A 22,846-nucleotide genomic window follows, 5' to 3' on the forward strand; every position below is an offset into this window, starting at 1 on the left:
GTTCCTTATGGAGCAAGACTAAATCTAATTTGAATATGGCTGGTCTCTGTCAGGAGTGGCATAGTCAATCAATCAATCAAAGGCATTTGTATAGCGCACTGCTCACCCGGAGGGTCTCAAGGCGCTGGGGGGGGGGGAACGCTACTGCTCGAACAGCCAGGTCTTGAGTTGCTTCCTGAAGGCGAGATGGTCTTGCGTTGTCCGGAGGTGGATGGGGAGGGAGTTCCATGTCTTGGCTGCCAGGTAGGAGAAGGATCTTCCTCCGGCGGTGGCTCTGCAGATGCGGGGGACGGTGGCGAGAGCGAGGCTGGCGGAGCGGAGCTGGCGGGTGGGCTTGTGGAAGGTCAGGCGGCTGTTGAGGAACTTGGGGCCCAGGTCGTGGAGGGCCTTGTGTGCATGGGTGAGGAGTCGGAACGTGATTCTTTTGTTGACGGGGAGCCAGTGCAGGTCTCTCAGGTGTTCGGAGATGTGGCTGTGTCGGGGGATGTCCAGGATGAGTCGTGCTGAGGCGTTCTGGATCCGTTGGAGTTTCTTCTGGAGTTTGGCGGCGGTGCCGGCGTAGAGGGCGTTCCCGTAGTCCAGCCGACTGGTGACGAGGGCCTGGGTGACCGTCTTCCTGGTCTCGGTGGGGATCCACCGGAAGATCTTTCGAAGCATGCGCAGGGTGTTGAAGCATGAAGATGAGACGGCATTGACTTGTCTGGTCATCGAGAGGGAGGAGTCCAGGATGAAGCCTAGGTTGCGAGCGTGGTCCGTTGGCTTGGGGGTGGCTCCCAGGGCGGGGGGCCACCAGGAGTCGTCCCAGGCGGATGGTGATGATCCCAGGATGAGGACCTCCGTCTTGTCTGAGTTCAGTTTCAGGCGGCTGTTCTTCATCCATTCGGCGACGTCTTTCATCCCTTCGTGTAGGCTGGCTCTGGCAGCGTCCGGGTCGCTGGTGAGGGAGAGGATCAGCTGGGTGTCGTCGGCGTAGGTGATGATCTTGAGGTTGTGTTGACGTGCGATGGTTGCGAGGGGGCTCATATAGACGTTGAAGAGGGTGGGGCTGAGCGATGACCCTTGTGGAACTCCGCAGATGACTTCGGTGGCCGCTGACCGGAACGGGGGGAGGCGGACTCTCTGGGTTCTTCCGGCGAGGAATGAGGTGATCCACTCCAGGGCCTTCTCCTGGATGCCGGTGTTGTTCAGGCGCTGTACCAGGGTGCGGTGGCAGACAGTGTCGAACGCTGCGGAGAGGTCCAGGAGGATGAGGGCCGCAGTTTCCCCATTGTCCATTAGGGATCTGATGTCGTCTGTGGCTGCGATGAGGGCGGTCTCCGTGCTGTGGTTGGCTCGGAAGCCGGATTGCGAGTGGTCGAGGGATCCGTTGGTCTCGAGGAAGGCAGCTAGCTGTCTGTTGACGGTCTTCTCGATGACTTTGGCAGGAAACGGGAGGAGCGAGATGGGGCGGTAGTTCTTGAGGTCGGAGGGGTCTGCAGTTGGTTTCTTCAGCAGGGCACTGATCTCGGCGTGTTTCCAGCACTCCGGGAAGGTGGCGGTGTTGAAGGAGGCGTTGACGATGTCACGGAGGTGGGGTGCGATGATGTGGTCGGCCGTGTTGAAGATGTGGTGTGGGCAGGGGTCCGTAGGGGATCCGGAGTGGATGGTGTTCATTGTGCGTGTTGTGTCTTCGGTGCTGACTGGGGTCCAGGTGCGGAGGGTGGCGGTGGGGGGCATCGGTTCGGTGGTGGGGTTTGTGGTTGGTGGGCCGAAGCTGTTGTGAATGTTGGCGATCTTGTCGTGGAAGAAGGCTGCGAGGGAGTCGCAGAGGTCTTGCGAGGGAGTGATGTCATTGTTTCCGGCGTCGGGGTTGGAGAGCTCTTTGACGATGCTGAAGAGTTCCTTGCTGTTGTGGGTGTTGTTGTCCAGTCGTTCCTTGAAGGCTGTCTTCTTTGTGGCGCGGATCAGTTGGTGGTGTTTGCGGGTGGCGTGTTTGAGGGCCGTCATGTTGTCTGTGGTCTGGTTGGTGCGCCAGGTGTTCTCCAGGGAGCGGCAGTTCTTCTTGGAGGTGATGAGCTCGTCGGTGAACCAGGAGGCTTTCTTGCTGCTGCGTCTGCTGGGGGGGTTCTTCTTCAGTGGTGCGAGGGCATCTGCGCAGTTGGTGATCCACTGTGTGAGGTTGTTGGCGGCTTCGTTGGGGTCCGTTGAGCTGGTGGGGGGGTTCTGGCTGAGGAAGGTGGTGAGCTGGTCGCCGGTGATCTTGTTCCAGCTCCTGCGGGGGGTTTGTTGAGGGTGGTGGTGGGTCGTCGTTTTACTGAAGCTGAAGTGGACGCAGCTGTGGTCAGTCCACTGGAGATTGGTGGAGTGGCTGAAGGTGACATATTTGCTGGATGAGAAGACTGGGTCAAGCGTGTGGCCGGCGTGGTGGGTAGGGGTGGTTACCAGTTGCTTGAGTCCGAGGTTGGCCAGGTTGGCCAGTAGAGCAGTGGTGTTGCGGTCCTTGTCGTCCTCCAGGTGGAAGTTGAGGTCCCCCAGGAGGATGTAGTCGGTGGAATTGATGGCGTGGGGGCTGACGAAGTCTGTGATGTCTTCGCTGAACTGTGTGCGTGGTCCCGGTGGTCTGTAGATGAGGGTGCCTCTGAGCGTGGTCTTGGGGTTGGTGTGTATCTGGAAGTGGAGGTGTTCGGCGGAGGGGAAGGTGTCATCGGAGTTGGTCGTGATGCGGATGGTGTTCTTGTGGATGATGGCGATGCCTCCTCCTGACTGGTTGACGCGGTCCCTCCTGGTGATTTTGTAGCCTTCTGGGATGGCGATGGCGACGTCGGGTGCTGAGGAGGCGTTCATCCAGGTTTCCGTCAGGAAGGCGATGTCTGGTGCTGTCGAGTCGAGGAGGTTCCAGAGTTCGACGGCATGCCTGTGAACGGAGCGGGTGTTGAGCAGGATGCACATCAGGTGTTTGTTGCTGGGGCTCGGTTTAGTAGGTGCAGTGTTGGGTCGTAGGCTGGTGAAGCGGCAGGTCAGGCAGGTGAAGGGTCCGTGGGTGCGTCTCGGGGTGGCTCGGTAGCAGGCGGTGTTTCGGCCGGCGTTGAGTGCGTGGAGGGTTCTGGCATCGTAGCTGTGCAGGGTGTGCTGGCGAGGGCGAGGACCAGGGGGTCTGGCGCTGGGCGCGGTCCAGGCGCAGACGGGCGCAGACGGGCTTACCTTTGGTGCACCTTTGGCGCTCAGTCGGTGCTCCCGCTGCGCGCGTCCGCTGCGCGGTCGCTCTGGGGGCGTCATAAGTAAGGAGCCGGGAGGGAGGAGCAGCTGGGTGGCGGGAGCAGTCCGGCGAATGGAATCACGGGGGGCGGGGCCGCAGGGAGGCAGCGGCGGGAAATCCCAGGAGCAGCGAGCGAAGGAATCTGCAGGCAGGAGGCGGCAAAGGCAGGCAGGAGCGGCAGCAGTGAGTGGGGCGACCAAGCCCTGTGGAGGGCTGAGCGGTCACACTCTGTGGTCCCCTACGGTCCCCTTAAGTAAGGAGCCGGGAGGGAGGAGCAGCTGGGTGGCGGGAGCGGTCCGGCGAATGGAATCACGGGGGCGGGGCCGCAGGGAGGCAGCGGCGGGAAATCCCAGGAGCAGCGAGCGAAGGAATCTGCAGGCAGGAGGCGGCAAAGGCAGGCAGGAGCGGCAGCAGTGAGTGGGGCGACCAAGCCCTGTGGAGGGCTGAGCGGTCACACTCTGTGGTCCCCTACGGTCCCCTTAAGTAAGGAGCCGGGAGGGAGGAGCAGCTGGGTGGCGGGAGCGGTCCGGCGAATGGAATCACGGGGGGCGGGGCCGCAGGGAGGCAGCGGCGGGAAATCCCAGGAGCAGCGAGCGAAGGAATCTGCAGGCAGGAGGCGGCAAAGGCAGGCAGGAGCGGCAGCAGTGAGTGGGGCGACCAAGCCCTGTGGAGGGCTGAGCGGTCACACTCTGTGGTCCCCTACGGTCCCCTTAAGTAAGGAGCCGGGAGGGAGGAGCAGCTGGGTGGCGGGAGCGGTCCGGCGAATGGAATCACGGGGGGCGGGGCCGCAGGGAGGCAGCGGCGGGAAATCCCAGGAGCAGCGAGCGAAGGAATCTGCAGGCAGGAGGCGGCAAAGGCAGGCAGGAGCGGCAGCAGTGAGTGGGGCGACCAAGCCCTGTGGACAAATAAAATGGACTGGAATGCATTGCTAGTAATTATCAGTGGCTGTATTTAATTCAAGTACTTTAAATGACCTCTATGTATTGGTATTATGTTTTACTACATAAGAATGGGAGAAGTAAGAAAAGAGCCCACTTCAGAAAGATTTTGAGGACTACCATAATTTTCTCTAGTGTAATATTTACATTCAGACTTTTATATTTGTTGGAAATCATAGGTTAGGCAAGTGATGAGAGGTATATGTAACCTGTCAATTACTTTCTATAAATCACAAATAATGTGATCCATGTAAGTTAACAGCTTTCTCTGAAGAATCCCCATCTCAAACTTTGTAGCTTGGTACAAACAGGACATGGTGTTGTGAATGTACACCAACCTGTCAAACAACAACCATCATAAAAGAATAAGGACGTTTAATATTCAAACCAAGTTAGTTAAAAATTGAAAAATGTAACAAGTACAAGGTTCCAAAATGAAGAACATGAGCAGTAGGGTCATACAATAAATGCAAATCACCCTTAGAAAAGCAATGGAAAGTCCTTCAAAGTTATCCCAAGGCAAATGGAAGAAAGTGAACAAAATGACTGTGTTCTACGCAGTTGGCATGTACCAAAAGACCCTCCATCAGTGAATGAAGTTGGATTGAAGGTAGCAGTTGGTCTCATTGAAAGATTTTAACTTCTGAACTATAAACAGTTCTGGAGATCAAAAACGTTAAGTGGAGCAAGCCTGGAAGCTGTAGTCTGAATGGGATCTCCAAGGTCAAGCACATTGAGTAAGCAGGGCCACTTTATTCTTGAAAGGTCCTTTAAAAAGTATAGAAGTGGGGAAAACCCAAAGTTAGCAGGCAAGATTGCATCTTTCTTTCAGGGAGTCTTGACAATGGGGTGGGGGGCGCTGTCCTGCAGGAGTGAAATTGTATGAAAGCTCAAAGATGTTTACAAGTTCTGGTAACAATGCTACCTTGATGCAAAATACTCAAACTCCATTACACTTTTCACAGTTGTGGAAGGGTTACAACATCTCTTGTTCCAGGTCCTTAAAAACCTTTCTGTTCCAGCTGCCCCACTGTGCTGAAGCAACAGCTTACTTTGCCTCAAAACATAATCCACTTTCCAGCCTCATGAGGTAAGTGTCTTGGGCCAAGAAGGCATAAGCAAGAAGGACTCTGACCTCCTTTAACCCTGTGTGTCAGCAGGGGGCCTACACACACACTGTCCAGGAGCAAAATGCTGGCATGATGAAGTTCAAGACAGTTATTGACTACTATCTCCAATACTATCACGTTGTGGCAGGATTTCCCTATAGTAGTAGGCAAGGAATTGTATTTTTTTCTTAAAATCCAGGCAGATTATCTCAATTTAATAGATTAAGCAGGGGTTTTCAAAAGTAAATAGGTAAAAGGAATGCATTTTCACAACCTATGTTCACCACTGTTCTCACCCCAGTTACCTATTTACTAGAACCTCTGGTTTTGATAGCACTTTTCTAGCCTTCGCTACTACTTCCCACACCTGTAGCCAGGTGCCTTTGCACAGGGACACTCATGGCATGAGGAAACAAAAACATTTTTCTCTATATATGTTAAACACATACGACAGGGCCTTTTTAATAAGTCACTGCCAAAGCAGAAGCCTGAGGGCCTGATTAAAAAATTAAATATACTATGAATCAGTGTAGATTTTGAAACTGTTAGAATTCTGTACAGTTTCCAGGAGTGTTCAATGGAAGCTGCAACCATCACAGATTCCCTGGAGTATTGCTGGAACCCGTTTAAGAATGTCTATGTACACTAAAGCAACTGTATTTCAGCATGTGCAATTGTAAATATTATACAATTATACATGCAAAAATAGCTTCACATTAGTGCAAGTATACTTTATATGTTTTATATTGCTTTCTCAAAAGAGAAAGACTTTTTCTGTGTTCAGAAATCCCTTCTCCTACACTCCACCAATTTAATGGTTTCCCTGCACATTTTCATCCAAGAAGGATTATGATACTTACCCTATAAGCATCTGTTTGTGTAGTGCTGTAGATTCACATGCTCTGCATACTCCTGCCATTTAGTATTGGGTCCAGACGTGGACAAGTTGTTTTTTCTTTAAAGAAGCTTCTTGAGTCACGAGGTAAAGTGACTCCTCCTCTTGGTGATAATATGCATGGGCATCAACTCCATGGTTAGATTGTTTTACCACAGTTGGGTGCAAATGGAGTGTAAGTGTCAGAAAGAGATGTCTATGCATGGATGTATGAGGATATAATGCAACGGCCACAGGTGTCCGGGGAGAAGGGCAGACATGGGAATCTACAGCAATACATGCCACAAATAGATGCTTACAGGGTAAATAACATAATCCATTCAATGGCATGTGTGGCTGTAGATACACATGCACTGCACAGACAGTGAAGTAATGACCTCCAGAAAGCTAATACATCTACACAGTTATGTTTAGTGAAAGTGAATGGAGTTGACCATGTAGCTGCTTTACAAATTTCAGCTATTGATACATTGCCCAGAAATGCCATAGATGCTCCTTTCTTACGGACTGAGAGTGTTCTAGGAGATGTGGGCAAAGTTCTCTTATCTTTGGTGTAACAAGTTTGAATGCATCTAATTATCCACCCTGATATGCCTGATTTAGATATGACCTTCCCCATGTGAGGGGGTGAAAAAGCAACACAGAGTTGCTTGGTTTTACGAAATTCTTTTGTTTTGTCAATATAGTACATTAAGGCTCTTTTTGCATCCAGTGTGTGAAGGCCCTTTGTGGAAAGAAAAAGGTAATTCAATTGACTTATTTAGATGGAAAGCAGAAACTACTTTTGGAAGAAATGTTGGGTTAGTTTGAAGGACAACCCTATCCCTGTGTATTTGAAAGAAAGGTCCCTCCAAAGTTAGTGCCTGGAGCTCATGGACACGTTTTAATGAAGTGATTGCTATTAAAAAGGCTACTTTCAGTGAGAAAAATTGAAGAGGGCAGTTATACAAGGGTTCAAATGGTGGATCCATAAGTCTGGAAAGTACAATGTTGAGATTCCAGGCAGGTGCAGCAGGCAGACGGGTTGGAATTACTCTTTTAAGGCCTTCCATGAATGACTTGATAACTGGTACTTTAAACAGTGATAAATGTCATCTGTTCTGGAGGTAGACAGCTACTGCAGCTAGATGAAGACATATTGATGCTAGGCCACACATCTATAAATGAAGTACATAGCAGACAATATTTTGAAAAATTGCATTGATGGAATCATTGTGTTTGTCACGGCGGTAGAAAATAAATGTTTCCTCATAGTGGCATAACATGCTGTGGTTGTAGGTGTACGTGTCTATTTGAGAATGGTCATGCATTCTGGAGGGAGATTCAAGTATTCAAATTCTATGACTTCATGTGCCAAATCGCGAAGTTGAGTACATTTGGATTTGGGTGCCTGACTTCTCCATGGTTCTGAATGAGAAGATCCGGGGTTGAGGAGAAGCTTCTCGTTAGGTTCTATAGAAAGTTTGAATAGTGTGGTGAACCATGGATGTTGAGCCCATGTGGGAGCTATTAAAATTAGGGTGAGAGCCGTTTGCCTGAGCTTCCGAACCACATTTGGAAGGACAGAGAGAGGTGAAAAAGCATAGGCAAATTTCCCTGCCAGCTGATCCATACAGCATTGCCCTTCTATAGTGGGTGTTGCAGCCTGGAAGCAAAGTTTAGGCATTTTGCGTTGTCTGCGGTTGCAAACAGGTCTATGTGTGGAAACTCCCACCTGTGGAAGTATGGGACAAGGACTCGTAGGTGGATTTCTCATTCGTGGACTTTTTGCCAAATCTTGCTGAGGAAGTCGGCAAATTTGTTGTCCATCCCCGGATGGTGTTCCACTAATAGGTGAATGTTGTGACGTATTGCCCAATGTCAAATCTCCTGAGATAGGTGTGATAACTATAGATAGTGTGTCCCCCTGTTTTTGTAAATAGAACATGGCTGTTGTGTTGTCTGTCTGGACTAAGACAACTTGGCCTTTCAGATGTATTAGATAAGCTTTCAGTGCAAAGTGAACTGCCTGAAGCTCCAAGTAATTGATGTGAAGAGTCTGATGTTTACTGGCCCAGAGACTCTGAATTGTGGGATTCTGTGAGTGTGCTCCCCATCCTGTGAGTGATGCATTCACTTGTCAGAGTGATCTGGGGAACAGGGTCTAGAAATGGCCGCCCTTTCAATAGGTTTTGTGTGTTCCACCACTGCAGAGAGTGATGTGTGTGTCTGTCTACCAACACTAGATCTAGTAACTGACCCTGTGACTGTGACCATTGACTTGCCAGACACTCCTGTAGTAGTCGCATATGTAGTCTGGCTTGTGGCAATATTGCAATACAAGATGCCCTTATGCCTAAAAGTCTCTCAATTGTTCTGACTGTCATGTGTTGGTTGGGATGAAATTGTTGAATCAACGCTGTGATGTTGTGGATCCTGGCTGTAATGGGGTAGGCTAATCCCAGCTGTGCATTGAGAATAGCCCCAGGTATGGTTGAATCTGTGAAGGTTGAAGGTGAGAGTTTTATATGTTGATTGTAAACCCCAGGTGATGCATAAGCTGTAGAGTTGATTGAGTGTATTGCAGATACAGCTGACATGTACTGGCTTTGATGACTCAATTGTCGAGATATAGGAAGACATGTACATTCTGTCTGTGTAGATGTGCTGCAACTACCGCTAGAAATTTGGTGAACACACGGGGAGCAGTAGTGACTCCAAATGGGAGCACTTTGAACTGGTAATGTGGTCCCCCTATCACAAACCTGAGGTATTTGGGATGTGCTGGATGCACTTGGATGTGAAAATAAGCGCCCTTTAAGTCTAGGGCAGACATAAAGTTGCCTTGCTGTATTAGGAGAATAACATCCTGTAGAGTTACCATATGAAAGTGTTCTGATGGTATGTAACCATTCAGTGTCCTGAGGTCTAATATAGGACAAAAAGAACCATCTTTTTGGGGAATGAGGAAGTATAGTGAATATACTCCTTAGCCTTGCTATTGAAGAGGTCAGGCTCCATGGTCCCTCTGTGCAAGAGAGCCTGTACCTCCTGTTTGAGCACGGTTAAGTGTTCTGTGGAGACATTGGGCCTGATTCTAACTTTGGAGGACGGTGTTAAACCGTCCCAAAAGTGGCCGATATACCACCTACCGTATTACGAGTTCCATAGGATATAATGGACTCGTAATACGGTAGGTGGTATATCCGCCACTTTTGGGACGGTTTAACACCGTCCTCCAAAGTTAGAATCAGGCCCATTGTGTCTGCGAGGTGGGATGTTTGGAGGTCTTTTCATGCGCTTCAGACAATAATCATGTTGGATAATATCCAACACCGATTGATCTGTTGTTATGTTTTTCCAGGTGGAAAAGTATTGTTGTAGGTGTCCCATGACAGGTGTTATATGGTCGAGGGGAAGGGAAAGAGTCAGTGTTTAGAGGTGGAGGGAGTGGCGCGAGTGGAGGCAGTTTTGCCACAACCTTTTGAATTGTTTCCTCTAAATGTGCCTCAGTAAAAACCTCTGGAGGTGGGTGTTTGATGCTGTTTGTCTATAGGAAGAGGTAGAGGCATCTGATGATGTCGGTTTGGTGCCCTGTTTGTGCATGGGGTGCCGGAAGGAGCCACAATTTCATTATCTTTTTGGCAATTTCATTATATTTTTCATTTTTTCTAACATTTGGTATATTTGTGGGACAAATAGATGTTCCTGGTCAAAAGGGGTTTTAGAAGTGCTTATTGCACTTCTGGTTTAAACCAGGTACACATAACCAGGCATGTTTACGTAGTAGAATATTAGTGCTAACACCCCTAGCTGCTGTGTCCGCTGCATCAAGGGCACCTCTAATGAAACTGTTGGAGATTATTTTTCCCTCTGGTACAATTTATTGTCCTTTTTTCCAATACTCTTCAGGGAGATGCTGAAAGAGTTCCTCCATTTAATCCCAAAGGGCTGTCGTATCTTGCCAAAAGCCCTTGGGTGTTGGCTATGCGCCAATGATTGACTGCTTGTACTGCTGCCCTTTTTATCAAAAGCATCAATCAGCTTAGATTCTTTATCACGTGGAGGGGCATCTGCTGACGTCTGGGAGTTTGCCCTTTTCTGTGCATTTGTTACTACCAAAGAATCTGGTTGAAGTTAGCCTATATTGTATGTAGAGTAAGAAGGTGCAGCCTTATATTTTTTTCTACTCTTGGTGTTATAATGTGTGCATGTACTGGATCTTTCAAGATCTCTTCTGCATGATGTGTCATTCTCTTTAGCATAGGCAAGTGCTGATAAGCGCTTGTGGTAGAAGACATTGTATTGAAAAGAAAGTCATCCTCAATAGGGTCTTTATGCAATGGGACCTGATGGTATGCAGCTGCCCTAGCTATAAGTTCCTGGAATGATGTTGCATCATTTGGGTGAGGGATTAGCTGGGTAGAGGTCTGTGTCATTATCTCTAGGGGGGTCAACATCATAAGTGTGCCTTGGATCTGTGGGTGGTTGATGTATGTTATCTCTAGCTTCATGATCCCCTATACAGGACTGTGTGGAGCCTAAAGGCATATCATTACCTATGTTATCAAGTGAGTGATGTGGTGAAGGAGGTGTTGGTTGTGAAGGCGGAAGAAGAGGTGGTGGAGAAGTAGGGAAAGGTGGATGCAAAGGACTAGTGGCAATGTCCTTCTTTTTCTTTTTAGGAGGTACTGGAGGCTCAATGGCCTTTCAAAACTAAGCTAGTGCTTTGACATGGAAGGCACCGACTGCACTGCCTTTGCCATAATATGTCCAGTAGAACGCTTGATGTGTATTTCCTTTTGTCTTGGGTTTATCCTCTCTGCCATCATCTCTAGGATTAGTTTGGGTGCAGATTTAGAAGTTTTTAGTACAGAAGTTGGTTTGTGTTTTGGTGCCGAGACGGTAGGGTAGAAGTGGTACTGAATGGATTGCTTGGAGCTGAGGCGGATGATGGTCAGCTTGGCACTGAGATTGGTCGACTCGGTGCAGTAAGAGTGTGTTTCAGCTTGGCTTTCGGTGCCAGGTCTGAGGGCTGGGCATCCTTAGCTGAAGTTCGGTGCCGACCATAGCCTGTTGGTTGTGGTGGACCGTAAGCCAAAGTTTCTGAGCCGAATGTCTTTTAGTAGGTTGGACAGGGACATTTGTATTCACTGTGTGATGTCCCGACGGAAGATCTTGGATCTGCATATCAAACTCCTCTTCAGATTCTGACTCAGAGTCTTGAATAGAAAGTGCCTCCTCTTTTGCTGCCGAGGCTTCATGCAGCTCCTCTTCCTGTTCAGTGTGATGGAGACTGAAGATGTTGGGATCTCCTCGAGCTCTTTATGCTGCATTTAATTTTTCCATGCGCTGTGATCCCGCAAAGTCTTCTTTGATCTAAAAGATCGACAGGCCTTTCTCTTCGGCGTGGTCAGGAGACTGACAAAGGTTACAAACCTGATGGAGGTCTGTGTGGGGATATTTTGCGTGGTAGCTGGGACAAAACCGAAATGGAGTCCATTGCATGAGCAGTGTATTGCAGGTAGAAGCCAACGACATGAGAAAGAAAGCTCGAACGGACAAGGCCCAAAGACCACAAATGGAGAAAGTCTAATAGGTGAGTGGCGGTTTTCTTTTTTTTTAACAGCAAGATGGTAACATGTATGAAAACAATACCGATGGACATCAAAATGCAAAACGGACCGAAGGGTGCTCAAAAACAGTCTCGAACTGGAGCACTGAAGAACACGTCCAAACCCGATGGCGGAAGGAAAGCAATGTAACAATGGAGTCGAAGACCATGTGCATTAACGCTGAGAGGAGGAGTCACTTTACCTTGTGACTCGAGAACCTTCTTTGAAGAAAAATAACTTGCACACATCCAAACCCAACACTAGATCGAAGGAGTATGCAAAGCATGTGTATCTACAGCCACATATGCCATTGGACATATATTTACTCCTGCCCGTGACATAAGCAAATCTCAACTGTTTTCACAGCGTGAATGATTAAAAGAAAGGCTTGTAGTTTCCCACAAATATATTGATTTGTTGGTGTGGACACGTTTTCTGGTGCATTATGACTCTGGAAAGCCCACTCTGTGCCCACGAAAGATTTGCTTCTATGTGATTGTTGGACTGGGCCCTTTCTGCAGGGTCACCACATGCTTTTGTAGGCTGCTAAACAGTAGTAAACTGTTTGTGCTCTCTCCCTTAAACATGGTAAATTTGGTATAAACCTAATTGGCACATTTATAAGTGAATATAAGCCCCTAGTATCTGGTGCTACAGGCACCCAGGGCTTGTAGATTAAATACTACAGCACTCATGGTGCCACCCACTAAAGTAGCTTTCAAAACATATCTTTGCCTTTCCACTGCAACCTGTATGTAGAGAAGTTTCAAACTGTCATTTCGAACTGACAAAAGGTTACATTTCTTCTTTTCTATCTAGTACTTAATGTCACCTCTAAAGTAAGTACTACAGGCCCACAGGGCAGGGTGTGTTGTATTTTAAAATTAGGGCATGTGTATTTAAGGTATATATGTCCAAACGGTGAAAAACCCGTAAAGTTGTTTTTCAATGTAGAAAGGCTATCCCATGAACTAACACTAGGTGACCTTATTAATCAATCAATAAGTGATAACTTCAGTTTGGGAACAGAAAGATAAATACTTATTTAATTCATTTGAATTGCAATTTAAAATATTCTTTAATGGTAAAGTTGGATATTAAGTTAATATTCTGAAAATTACTCTTTTAGAAAATTAGCATTTTGTTGCCTAAACCAAATGTGCCTTTCTGCCAGTGTCCAGTGTTACATGTCTGTCATCGCTCTCCTGTGGGGTGCTGTATATTCCTTCCAGACAGGATGTCCTGGGTGTTTCTACTCAGTTCTACACAGCTTCTCAGGGTAGCCCTAGGGCTATGCTCACCCTCTTCCTGACTCTTAAGGCTGCCTGCTCTGCACTGACAAATGCAGCTCACACTTACATCTGCATGCCTTTGTCCCTTACACTGATTGGAGCCAAAAACAGAAATGGGGGAAGGGTAGACAAAGGGGCATTCCCTACACACAAGCTGGCACTGGGTATAAGAATAGCACCCTTAGAAGCTATCATCAGCACAGTCCTGGACCTGAGGAAGATTCAGTAGAAGGATTGCCCAGTGGTCCAAAGGAAGACTGGACCTGCTTGCCTTGAACCAAGGATCTCCAGAAGTGACACCAAGGGGTATTTGGATGACCTCCAGTTTGATCTACAGGGAAATAACAATCTTCCAGAAGCATTTCCTGCAACTTCCCAGCTGACCAGCACCAACTGGATCTGCCCTAGATCTGCCTGAGCCCTGCTGTGGTTTCTGCTAAAGTGAACCCTGATCTTCCGCCCCAGGTCCTGGACCCTTGGGTGCCATCAGAGTGTATTTTTAGTGCTTCAAAACTGAACCACAAGTGAAAATCCAGAAGTCTGGGGCTCTTTGTGACCGCAAGTGGGCTGCCTGTGTCAGCAATGATTGTTGCATCTCCTGCTAACGTAAAGTTGTGACAGCGAACTGCTCTTTGTGACAAACAGTGACTGCCTATGTCTCCTGGCAATGCGAAGCAATGACCTGCCCCTCATGCTGACAATGATCACATTACAGCCCCTGTCAATTCAAAGCTCCAGCTGAGGCTCCCTACTTGGACTTGGACTCAAAGCAGGAAAAATCTTCACTGGGATAAACCTGATCCCTGTATCTGACCGCACTCCACCGCGGTCTGCCTGAACTTGAGTTTTTGACCCAGTCTGGTGCCACCAGGTACCAGCAAGTGTTGCTTTGTGCTTTGTTACTTTTTTCACCCAAAAAGCTAAAAACTCACAAGTACATGTTCTACTAATTGGATTTTTGTTTCTTTGGTGTCGTTTTATTTATAAGATTTTACTCTATTTTTCTAAGTTGGTTTGGGATTTTTCTTGTGTTATATTTTCACTTTATCATTGTTTGAGTGATGCATAAATAGTTTACACTTTGCCTCTATTTTAAGCCTGGCTGCTTTTATGCCAAGCTACCAGCGGGTTAAGCACGGTTTCTTTTGTGACTTTTGTGGTTCACTATAACAAGGATTGTGTTTATTACTTGAATGGGGCTCTCACCCCTCTCAACTACTAACCCAATTTCTTACAGTAATATTATAGCATACTGGAATAATGTTATATATGAGACAGTCGATTTGTCAGTGTACATAAAGTTTTTTTAAGCATTAATTCGAACACTTGAATCAAGCCACTTGTTGATATTTACTAAGGCTGCATATGCAAATAGCGTCCTGAAACAAGCTCCAAATCTCCAAAACAAAGAAACTGTGCTACAATTTAATTGACATAGAATTCATATAATAACTCTTCTCTAATATCTTACTAGAATAGTTTATTGTGTGAATTACCTGTGCTGTGTTTCCTTGCTGATAAAGTATCCTCTTGCTTAATGACTTTTTCCATAATGCACAGTACAGAAAGTGAGCTAAAGTACAATGTACACATGAGGTATGATTGACAATGCTTTAAACTGATGACGCTCTGACTCTTATATGTAAGGCACTGAGGGGCATATTTATAATCTGTTTGCGCCGGAATTGCGTCGTTTTTTTTTACGCAATTCCGACGCAAAACTAACTCCATATTTATACTTTGGCGTTAGACGCGTCTAGCGCCAAAGTCCATGGAGTTTGAGTCATTTTTTAGCGTGGACACCTACTTTGCGTTAATGATATGCAAGGTAGGCGTTCCCGTCTAAAAAATTGACTCCGAGGCATGTGCGCCGTATTTACACTCCCGGGCAAAATTCACGCCCGGGAGTGGGCGGGTCAAAAAAAATGACGTACGGATGCTTTTGCGCCGTTTTTTAGCACCTGCTCAGGGCAGGCGTTAAGGGACCTGTGGGCTCGGAAGGAGCCCAGAGGTGCCCTCCCATGCCCCCAGGGACCCCCCCTGTCACCCTTGCCCACCCCAGGAGGACGCCTAAGGATGGAGGGACCCATCACAGGGACATTAAGGTAAGTTCAGGTAAGTGTTTTTTGTAAAAAAAAATTGTGGCATAGGGGGGCCTGATTTGTGCCCCCGTACATGCCACTATGCCCAATGACCATGCCCAGGGGACAGAAGTCCCCTGGGCATGGCCATTGGGCAAGGGGGCATGACTCCTGTCTTTGCTAAGACAGGAGTCATTTCTCTGGGGGTTGGGAGTCGAAAACAATGGCGCAAATCGGGTTGAGGCGAAAAATTTGCCTCAGCCTGACTTGCCCCATTTTTTGGCGCCCAAGCTCCATATCCCCCTACGCCGGCGCTGCCTGGTGTACGTCGTTTTTTTTCACGCACACCAGGCAGCGCTGGCGGCTAACGCCGGCTAACGTCATTGAATAAATACGGCGCCCGCATGGCGCTTCAGAATGGCGTTAGCCGGCGCAAATTTTTTTGGAGCAAAACTGCGTTAGCGCAGTTTTGCGTCAAAAAGTATAAATATGGCCCTGAATGCGATGAGCGACTCAATATGTGTTAGCCCAATGGGATTGCACAAGACTTATTTCCTAAAGCAATATATGCCCCAAAGCACATATTAAATATTTGGTTAGCAGTTTTTATATAGTGCAAACTCATGCCAGAGTAATGATAAAGAGCTGTATAGTTACAGCTTCACCAACAAGAATAAGAATGCTGTACAGTTACAGTTTCACGTAATAAGAAACAGAGATAGGGTGATTGTAGAACAGAGCTGACAAAGGATTTAAGAATCATCTCTCCGTGAATATTTTCATGGTAGTGTTTGAGATGTACGGATAAGCTGAAGGATGCAACCTATCAGTAGAGTTTGGGTATCAGACGCATATTGATAAGTGATATTTCAAGATTTTATATGATACCAAATGGTTCAAGAGAGGGGTTGATGATAGGGGAGATAGAAACTGCCTCGAGGAACACGAAACTGGGTATGGATGGGCATCTCAATTTCCCCACCATTAAGCCTAAAACGCTGAGAGGAGGCCTTCTTCTAAGACTTTTTTTTCTATAAATGAAACGTGTAATGTATTTCCCAGGAAATGGTCCTTCTGTCTAAAAGAACCCTCATCCACACTACATTGTGGCATGCTTTATCATTGAGGCTTACGCCCAGAACATCCAATATTAGAGGGTGGGTTGGAACCACTCTTCAAAAGAGCACTTTGTCGTTAATGACAAGGAGGGACCTGAACATTTGTGAAGAAAATCATAGAAAATCGTATTTTAGCCTAACAAGGGTGGGTTTATTAAGCTGGTAGAGGTACCCCTCCCAGATTAATAATCCCAATTTCAGACAGTAATAATAGATGTACAGGTTTCCACACATATGATTCATGTATTCATGTCCCCCCACCACCTCCCCCTACCACTGTAGCATGCAATCTTGGTGTAAAATTCAATACCACTGCTTCTAACCTCCACTGCCCCCCAACCAGGTGGCGGGGGTAGTTGGCACCTGCTTTGGCCTGCTAAAAAAAAATGTCTATCTCCACATCCCCTTCTGCCTAAAACAAATAGTGATCCAGGCCCTGATCACTTCAATGTTGGACTATGCCAACTCACTGTACTGGGACTTACCTACCCACCTCTTGAAGAGATTACAGCTGGGTCAGACTGCTTCTGCTACATCTCCCCAGGAGAGCTCACATCCAACCGGGCCTAAAAGAACTGCACTGGATGCCCATCAAAGAACATGTGAGGTTCAAAGATCTGGCTCTGACACACAGAGCTTTCTACCACAAAGGCCCTCAGTACTTGTCCAAAAGATTCACCCCATGCCAACCAGCCAAGTCTCTCCGGTCCTCTAACTCCTTGCTGGTAGAAATTCCTCAATTCAGAAGGAAACCGTAGGGCAGTAGCTCCTTCTCCTATCTGGCCACCAAAGAGTGGAATGCCCTCCCAGTTCAGCTCTGTGTCACTAGGGATATTCAGACCTTTAAGAGACTCCTCAAGACCTGGCTCTTCAGGTCTGCCTTCTAGCATCTCTGTCAATTGGGGATCAGACTCTGCTACGTAGCACTGGGACACTCACTGAGTAGCAGTTGCGCTTGCAAATCTCATAATAATAATATGAAATGTAATACGATACATACTCATACATCCCATTTCCCCAGTGCAGGTTTGTACATCTTTTTCTTTTCTTTCTTTAAGAGAAAACTATTTTTCCTATTGCAACACATCTTTTTCTACATCCCTTCCAAGTTTGGTTTGGAAACATTCCTTTTCCCATCCTGGAAGGGGATCTACTCCAGCACTTTAATGGAGTAAAACTTTGACTGTTATGGGAGGGCACGAGCATGCGTTCCTTTGAGGATCTCCAAGAAATCTTTGCACTAAATAAGACACAGTTCCACAAGTACCTCCAAGTACGACATGCCCTTCTGACGCAGGTCCAGCCAGGGAATAGCATACCCGTAAGCAGTCCTATGGAGAGGAGGGCTCTGATGGGGAATCTGGGCAGGGGAGGTGTCTCCCAGGTGTATCGCACATTAATCTCTACTACGGCCTGCTCCCTGGAGGAACGGGTGGGCCCTCTTGAAGAGGAGGACTGGACTGAAGCTTTGGCAGCTCCCCACTCCCTGACTATGACGACACGTCTCCGACTAGTACAGACATATTATCTTCATACTGCTTACCTTGCACCCTCCAGATTGCACAGAGCAGGACTCCGGCCTACGGCTGATTGTCCCCGCTGTATGAGCCCTAAAGCTAATTTTTTCCATATGGTGTGGTCATGCTCGGTTATCAGTACATATTGGAAGATGATCTTGCGTGAGGTCTCGTTGATTCTGCAAGTAGACGTGGCGCTGACACCATTGACATCCCTATTAGGGGTTATGGGAGAATCGGGACTACGTAGAGCAGAACGTACCTGGCTGGGGGTGGCATGCCTAGTGGCCAAAAGAGACATCGTGGCGGACTGGAAAGCCACTATGGCTCCGGCCCTGACCAAATGGAGGAGGGGAATGGACTGGTGTGCCCAATGTGAAAAGCTCGTATATGAGGTTAGAGGGTGTCCGAGTAAGTATAACAAGATCTGGGGGAAGTGGGACGGAATGACATTTTAACCCCCTGGGATGCGGACCGACACAGTGGAAAGAAGAACCCTTACACACTCCACCAACTCCTTTGGAAGGAAATGAGACACATACGTGGCACGTTGGTATTGACATGTACCGTCTATCTACTCAAGGTGCTGTCTGGGGCTTTGGAGCTGACCACTGTTTGGTGCCCATTGGCGCCTTGTTACTTTATTTTTAGTATATAATTGTATTGTTTGTTTTGTATTACTTTATTTTATTGCAAAATCAATAAAAATTCGTTATAAAAAAAAAAATTTTAAAAAAAACTTTGACTGTTTAAATGTTGGGAAAGGCAGGTTTGAAGTCAGTGAATGCCCACAGACTTAGAGGTTTTTGGGCATACCCAAACTTACAAGAAAAAGCACACCTTGATCCAAATACTCCACGCTCTTTACGTTGGAGTTTGTTGAACCTGATACGCTTAAATAAAGCGATTTTCACCTTCAAGCCTACAATCAAATTAAGGCAGTAATGGCTTTCGGGCCCAAGTGAGCCTGTAAAAATATATCATTATAGACTCACAGCAAAATATACCAGGAAAGTGGTGATCAGGGCTGGCTTTAGGACTGGTGGCGCCCTGTGTGACAGTTAATTTTGGCACCCCGACCCCATGATCTCCTCCTCGGTTTCACTCACTACCACCCAGAAAATGTGCCCCTCATCTCTCCACTGTGTCCCTTTCAAATACATCAATGTGTTTTAAAGCACGGTACGCGCAGCACTACTTTTCTTAAATATGCCCCATAGTTCTGTTTTTTGCAGCAGGCATATTAACCCTCTAGCTACTTTATGTTGAGTCAAAGCTGTCCTAGACAAAACACCCATCTCTCTCCCTAGCAGGAACATCAATCACAAGAGGTATCTTGACATTTTAATTGTTTCCTGAAGGCTGGACGCACAAGGAACTTTTCAGCAGGTGCTTTTAAATCGCAAGTTTCAAAAGTTATTGCTAAACACAGCGCCCCCCTGAGGTCAGCACCCGGTGCAGCCGCACCGCTCGCACCGCCCAAAAGCCGGCCCTGGTGGTGATTGTTAGTATAGGTGCACTGGAGCTTTGAATATATTTCCTTGTTGTTTTTGCATTTTCATGTTGTGTCTGAATGGATTTCATACTCTTTACCCATCTTACCATTTGCATTCGGCCTCTGACCTACAGATGTATTTATGTTTTATGCCGTCAGCTCTGAATATTGTATACAGGATGCGGCGGAGTGTGCTGCATTATGTTGAGTCAGAACAGAAAGAGAGGAGGAGGCAAGGTTTTGACAGAGCAAGCACATAGCCTAGCAGGCTCGATCCACTGTAGAATGTTGCGTGGGTTACAATTGCAACAATCAGGTATGAAGTCACTTAAGCAAGCAGGAAGACACTAAAAGCAACTGGTATGGGCCTCTTGTCTCCGCAATCACCCTTGACTACTGGCGGCATCTTCCAGCCGCTGAACGCACTACACACTTTTAAACATGTCCCAAGCCTTCTAAATGGCATGTGTAGGTTTCTGTGGGGTATTTTACATTAATAAAAATGACATTGCAGCACTTCTGACTGAAGCAGGAAGATACACACTTACCTGGCAAGTAACTGCAGAGTCTCTCCATGGCGGCCTGAAACGTAGAATTATGGACTTGGGCGAGTTGTTGAACTATGGACACGGTAACAACACATCCTGAAAAAAGAGTAAACAGTATGATATAATTATTGGCCTCTGCTCTTTGTCATTCGTATTTTGGTCAATTTATGTGCTCATTTTTATGAATTTGCAACTCAGTCCATCTATTTAGTAGTGTAGGCGTTTGTTTCCGATGAATGCATGTATATTTCCAAACACGTATGTGTAGAAAAAGGTGTTATTCCTGCCACAGTTCCTTAATTCGGTATCGAAGGACGGCAACAACACGCCATACTCCGTAGACAGAACTTTACTAGTTTTCACACTTTCAATGAGCGGGAGAACATTTTTCACACGAAGAGTGCTCTTAGTAAATGGCCTGTGTCAAGATTCATTGTATGTAAATTGATCTGATTTCTTAATCTTGTAAATGTGGCATACATCCTGCCCTCCTCGTATAACCCTGGCCTGAAACATGATTTAGGAGACCAAAGTACTTTAAACTTCTTGGCTTCTGACCTATTAATCATAAAGACAACTGAATGTTTAAAAACTGAGCCCGTTTAATACACCGTGTTTATATCTGTCTAGCAATATTTCTTCAGCATGAATAAATGATGTGAATTACTCATTTCATGCTTCATCAATATTTCTCATTCATTTAATCTCAAGTGAGTGTGAACATTCAATACCAATCACTGATTCAACCTTGAATCGTATGGTTACCTCATTACCAGTCCTAGTCCCTCCTCACTTGGATTATGTAACTTCCTTTCTAGACACTGCTGTCCTCAGCTTCAGATCTGTCCATCTTCGAAGGTGCTTCAAAATGTTCTGAAATGGACATTACTACTGTCCTCGCTGTGCACCTCTTATAACGCGGTGCAAGGACACCAGCCCATAAGTTCTTAATCATAGCACTATGCATGGTAAATGTATACCATGGTGTGGCAAGGGTGTCGTGGGCCTTACCACAAACCAGGAAAATGGGATGTCCTGCTCCTTGGTTGAGTAGAAAAAGACAGCCATAATATAGCCTTATAGACTGATGCTGAGGGCTATACTAGTTGCTGAAGGTTATAACGAGGGAGAGGGCCTTTAATGATTGGTGTAGCATAAGGCAGAAGGACAATATGGCTATTAGAACATGTCACCCACTAAGGGTAGAATGCTCTAGATTAAAAATGGAGTAACATGAAGACAAACATTGGAATATTGGAGCCCCAGTTTATATCAGCCATTATAAGACCAGAGCTATTCCACTATCTTTAATTGAGCTCTCAACACTTTAGTGTTCTAACTGGGGTTGAATGTACCTTTAGCTTACCTAGTCCCCTGTGCCACTGCACCAGCTGTACTAATAACAGCTATATCCCTAAAGCTGTAACTAGTATTCTTTACAAGTGAATGCAATGACATTCAGGGCCTCATTACAAACCTGTCGGCCTCATGAGTGCCAGGTTCATGGTGGCGGTCGGGCCGCCACCAGTGCGGCTCTCCGAGCACCATATTACGACTGCAGTGGTTGCCCCGCGGTCAGCCCGCCAGGATTAGTTGCCCCGGCAGTCTTGGGGTCCTAATCTGCCAGGGCATGCCCTGGGGATTACAACTTTGTTCTCCACCAGAGATTTCATGGCGGTAACACCGCCATGAAAAGGCTGGCGGAGAACAGGTGCAGGGGGTCCCCCTGTCCAGCACCGTTGCAATGTTCACAGTGAACATTGCGAGGGTGCTGATGTAGCCTGCGCACTACAGCATTTTCGCTGGTTCTATTTTGAGCCTGAGACAATGCTGTAGGCCGTTTCCCGCTAGGTCAGCGGTCAGAGACTGAGGTTTCCTCTCGCTGACCCAGTGGGAAACTCGTAATGAGCCCAGCAGGGAGGCAGCCACAATGGCAGCAACCTCCTCGTCAGGAATTAGTAGGACAGGATTTTCTGTCTGCCGAAATCGTAATAAGGCCCTCAGTGTTAGAAATGTGAGACTGCACTTTGGCCACTGAGGAAAGATCGGTCTTAGTCAAACTAATTACTTCATTGCTTCCCACAGTTGAAGAAACCCTTAGAATTAAGAAAAATAATTGACAAAGCCAGGAGATCTAGCTTTAAAGACATAATCCATGCAAATATAAACATGCAGAAATGTGTGCACACTACTGATAATGAGTCTCGGTGCAATACCCTTGTTTTGTGCCTCCTATGTCAGTTGTGCTTTGAATACTCCAAGTTTGCATTGAACAATATCAGTGCCATAAACTTAAGGAATTAAAGTAATCTGTCCCATAAACACTGGTGCACACATTGTTACCACACACTCAGAATCTGTGCCCCTTTGTTGTTATGCAATGAAGGCATGCTCTGAGGGTCACCAGTGGGAACTTGGTGGCTAGAAAAAATGCTCAGTAGGCAATCTCAATGTTGTCTTATCATATCTTGGCGAATGGTGCTCTCTAACCTTGTTTGAGGGCCACTGGCCACTAAGGTCCTCAAATTATCCATAATTCCTGATGCAGCAATGACTCGTTTTATAGCAGTCTTCAAGGTTTCTACCCAAATATTTCAACTTTTTAAAGCAGTTGGATAATCTGAATGTAATCACAACCTGCAAATGGGGCATAACATGTTGAAATTGGATTAGAAACAGTGAATAACTACGCATATTGTATATGAGAGTTTGCAGCACTGAGCCCGATTGAGAAACAACTGGTATCTACGACCGGCACTTATAACTCAGCCATATTGTCCTCCGGGGAATCCAGGAAATTATATTGACCCATCTGTAATCTGTTCTGCTGGTATAGTGACATCTACCTAATCAATATGGAGACTGCTTGGAGATGGACTGAACTGCAGGTGCACTTAGCCAGGTTCACTGGTGGAAAATGTCACTACACACAGCTGCCCTGCTGCTGTCGTCTGGGAATAACTAATCATTGATTACTGCAAGCTTTTCCCGATTTCAGCAGCATACTTGTATCGGGCCAGTTTT

The 22,846-nt window shown here is 46.8% G+C and overlaps 1 protein-coding gene across 2 annotated transcripts in view; it reads right to left on the bottom strand.

Moving 5' to 3' along the window:
* Positions 1 to 22,846, bottom strand: part of AOAH (acyloxyacyl hydrolase) — an 845,303-nt gene that overhangs the window by 780,941 nt on the left and 41,516 nt on the right. For both annotated transcript variants that reach the window (XM_069215577.1, XM_069215569.1), the window contains exon 2: positions 19,823 to 19,918. In XM_069215577.1, the coding sequence (XP_069071678.1) occupies positions 19,823 to 19,850 (28 nt within the window). In that variant the 5' untranslated portion in view covers positions 19,851 to 19,918. The remainder of the gene's footprint in view (positions 1 to 19,822; positions 19,919 to 22,846) is intronic.

Source organism: Pleurodeles waltl, chromosome 2_1 (genome assembly GCF_031143425.1).
Source record: "Pleurodeles waltl isolate 20211129_DDA chromosome 2_1, aPleWal1.hap1.20221129, whole genome shotgun sequence".
Lineage (NCBI taxonomy): Eukaryota > Metazoa > Chordata > Amphibia > Caudata > Salamandridae > Pleurodeles > Pleurodeles waltl.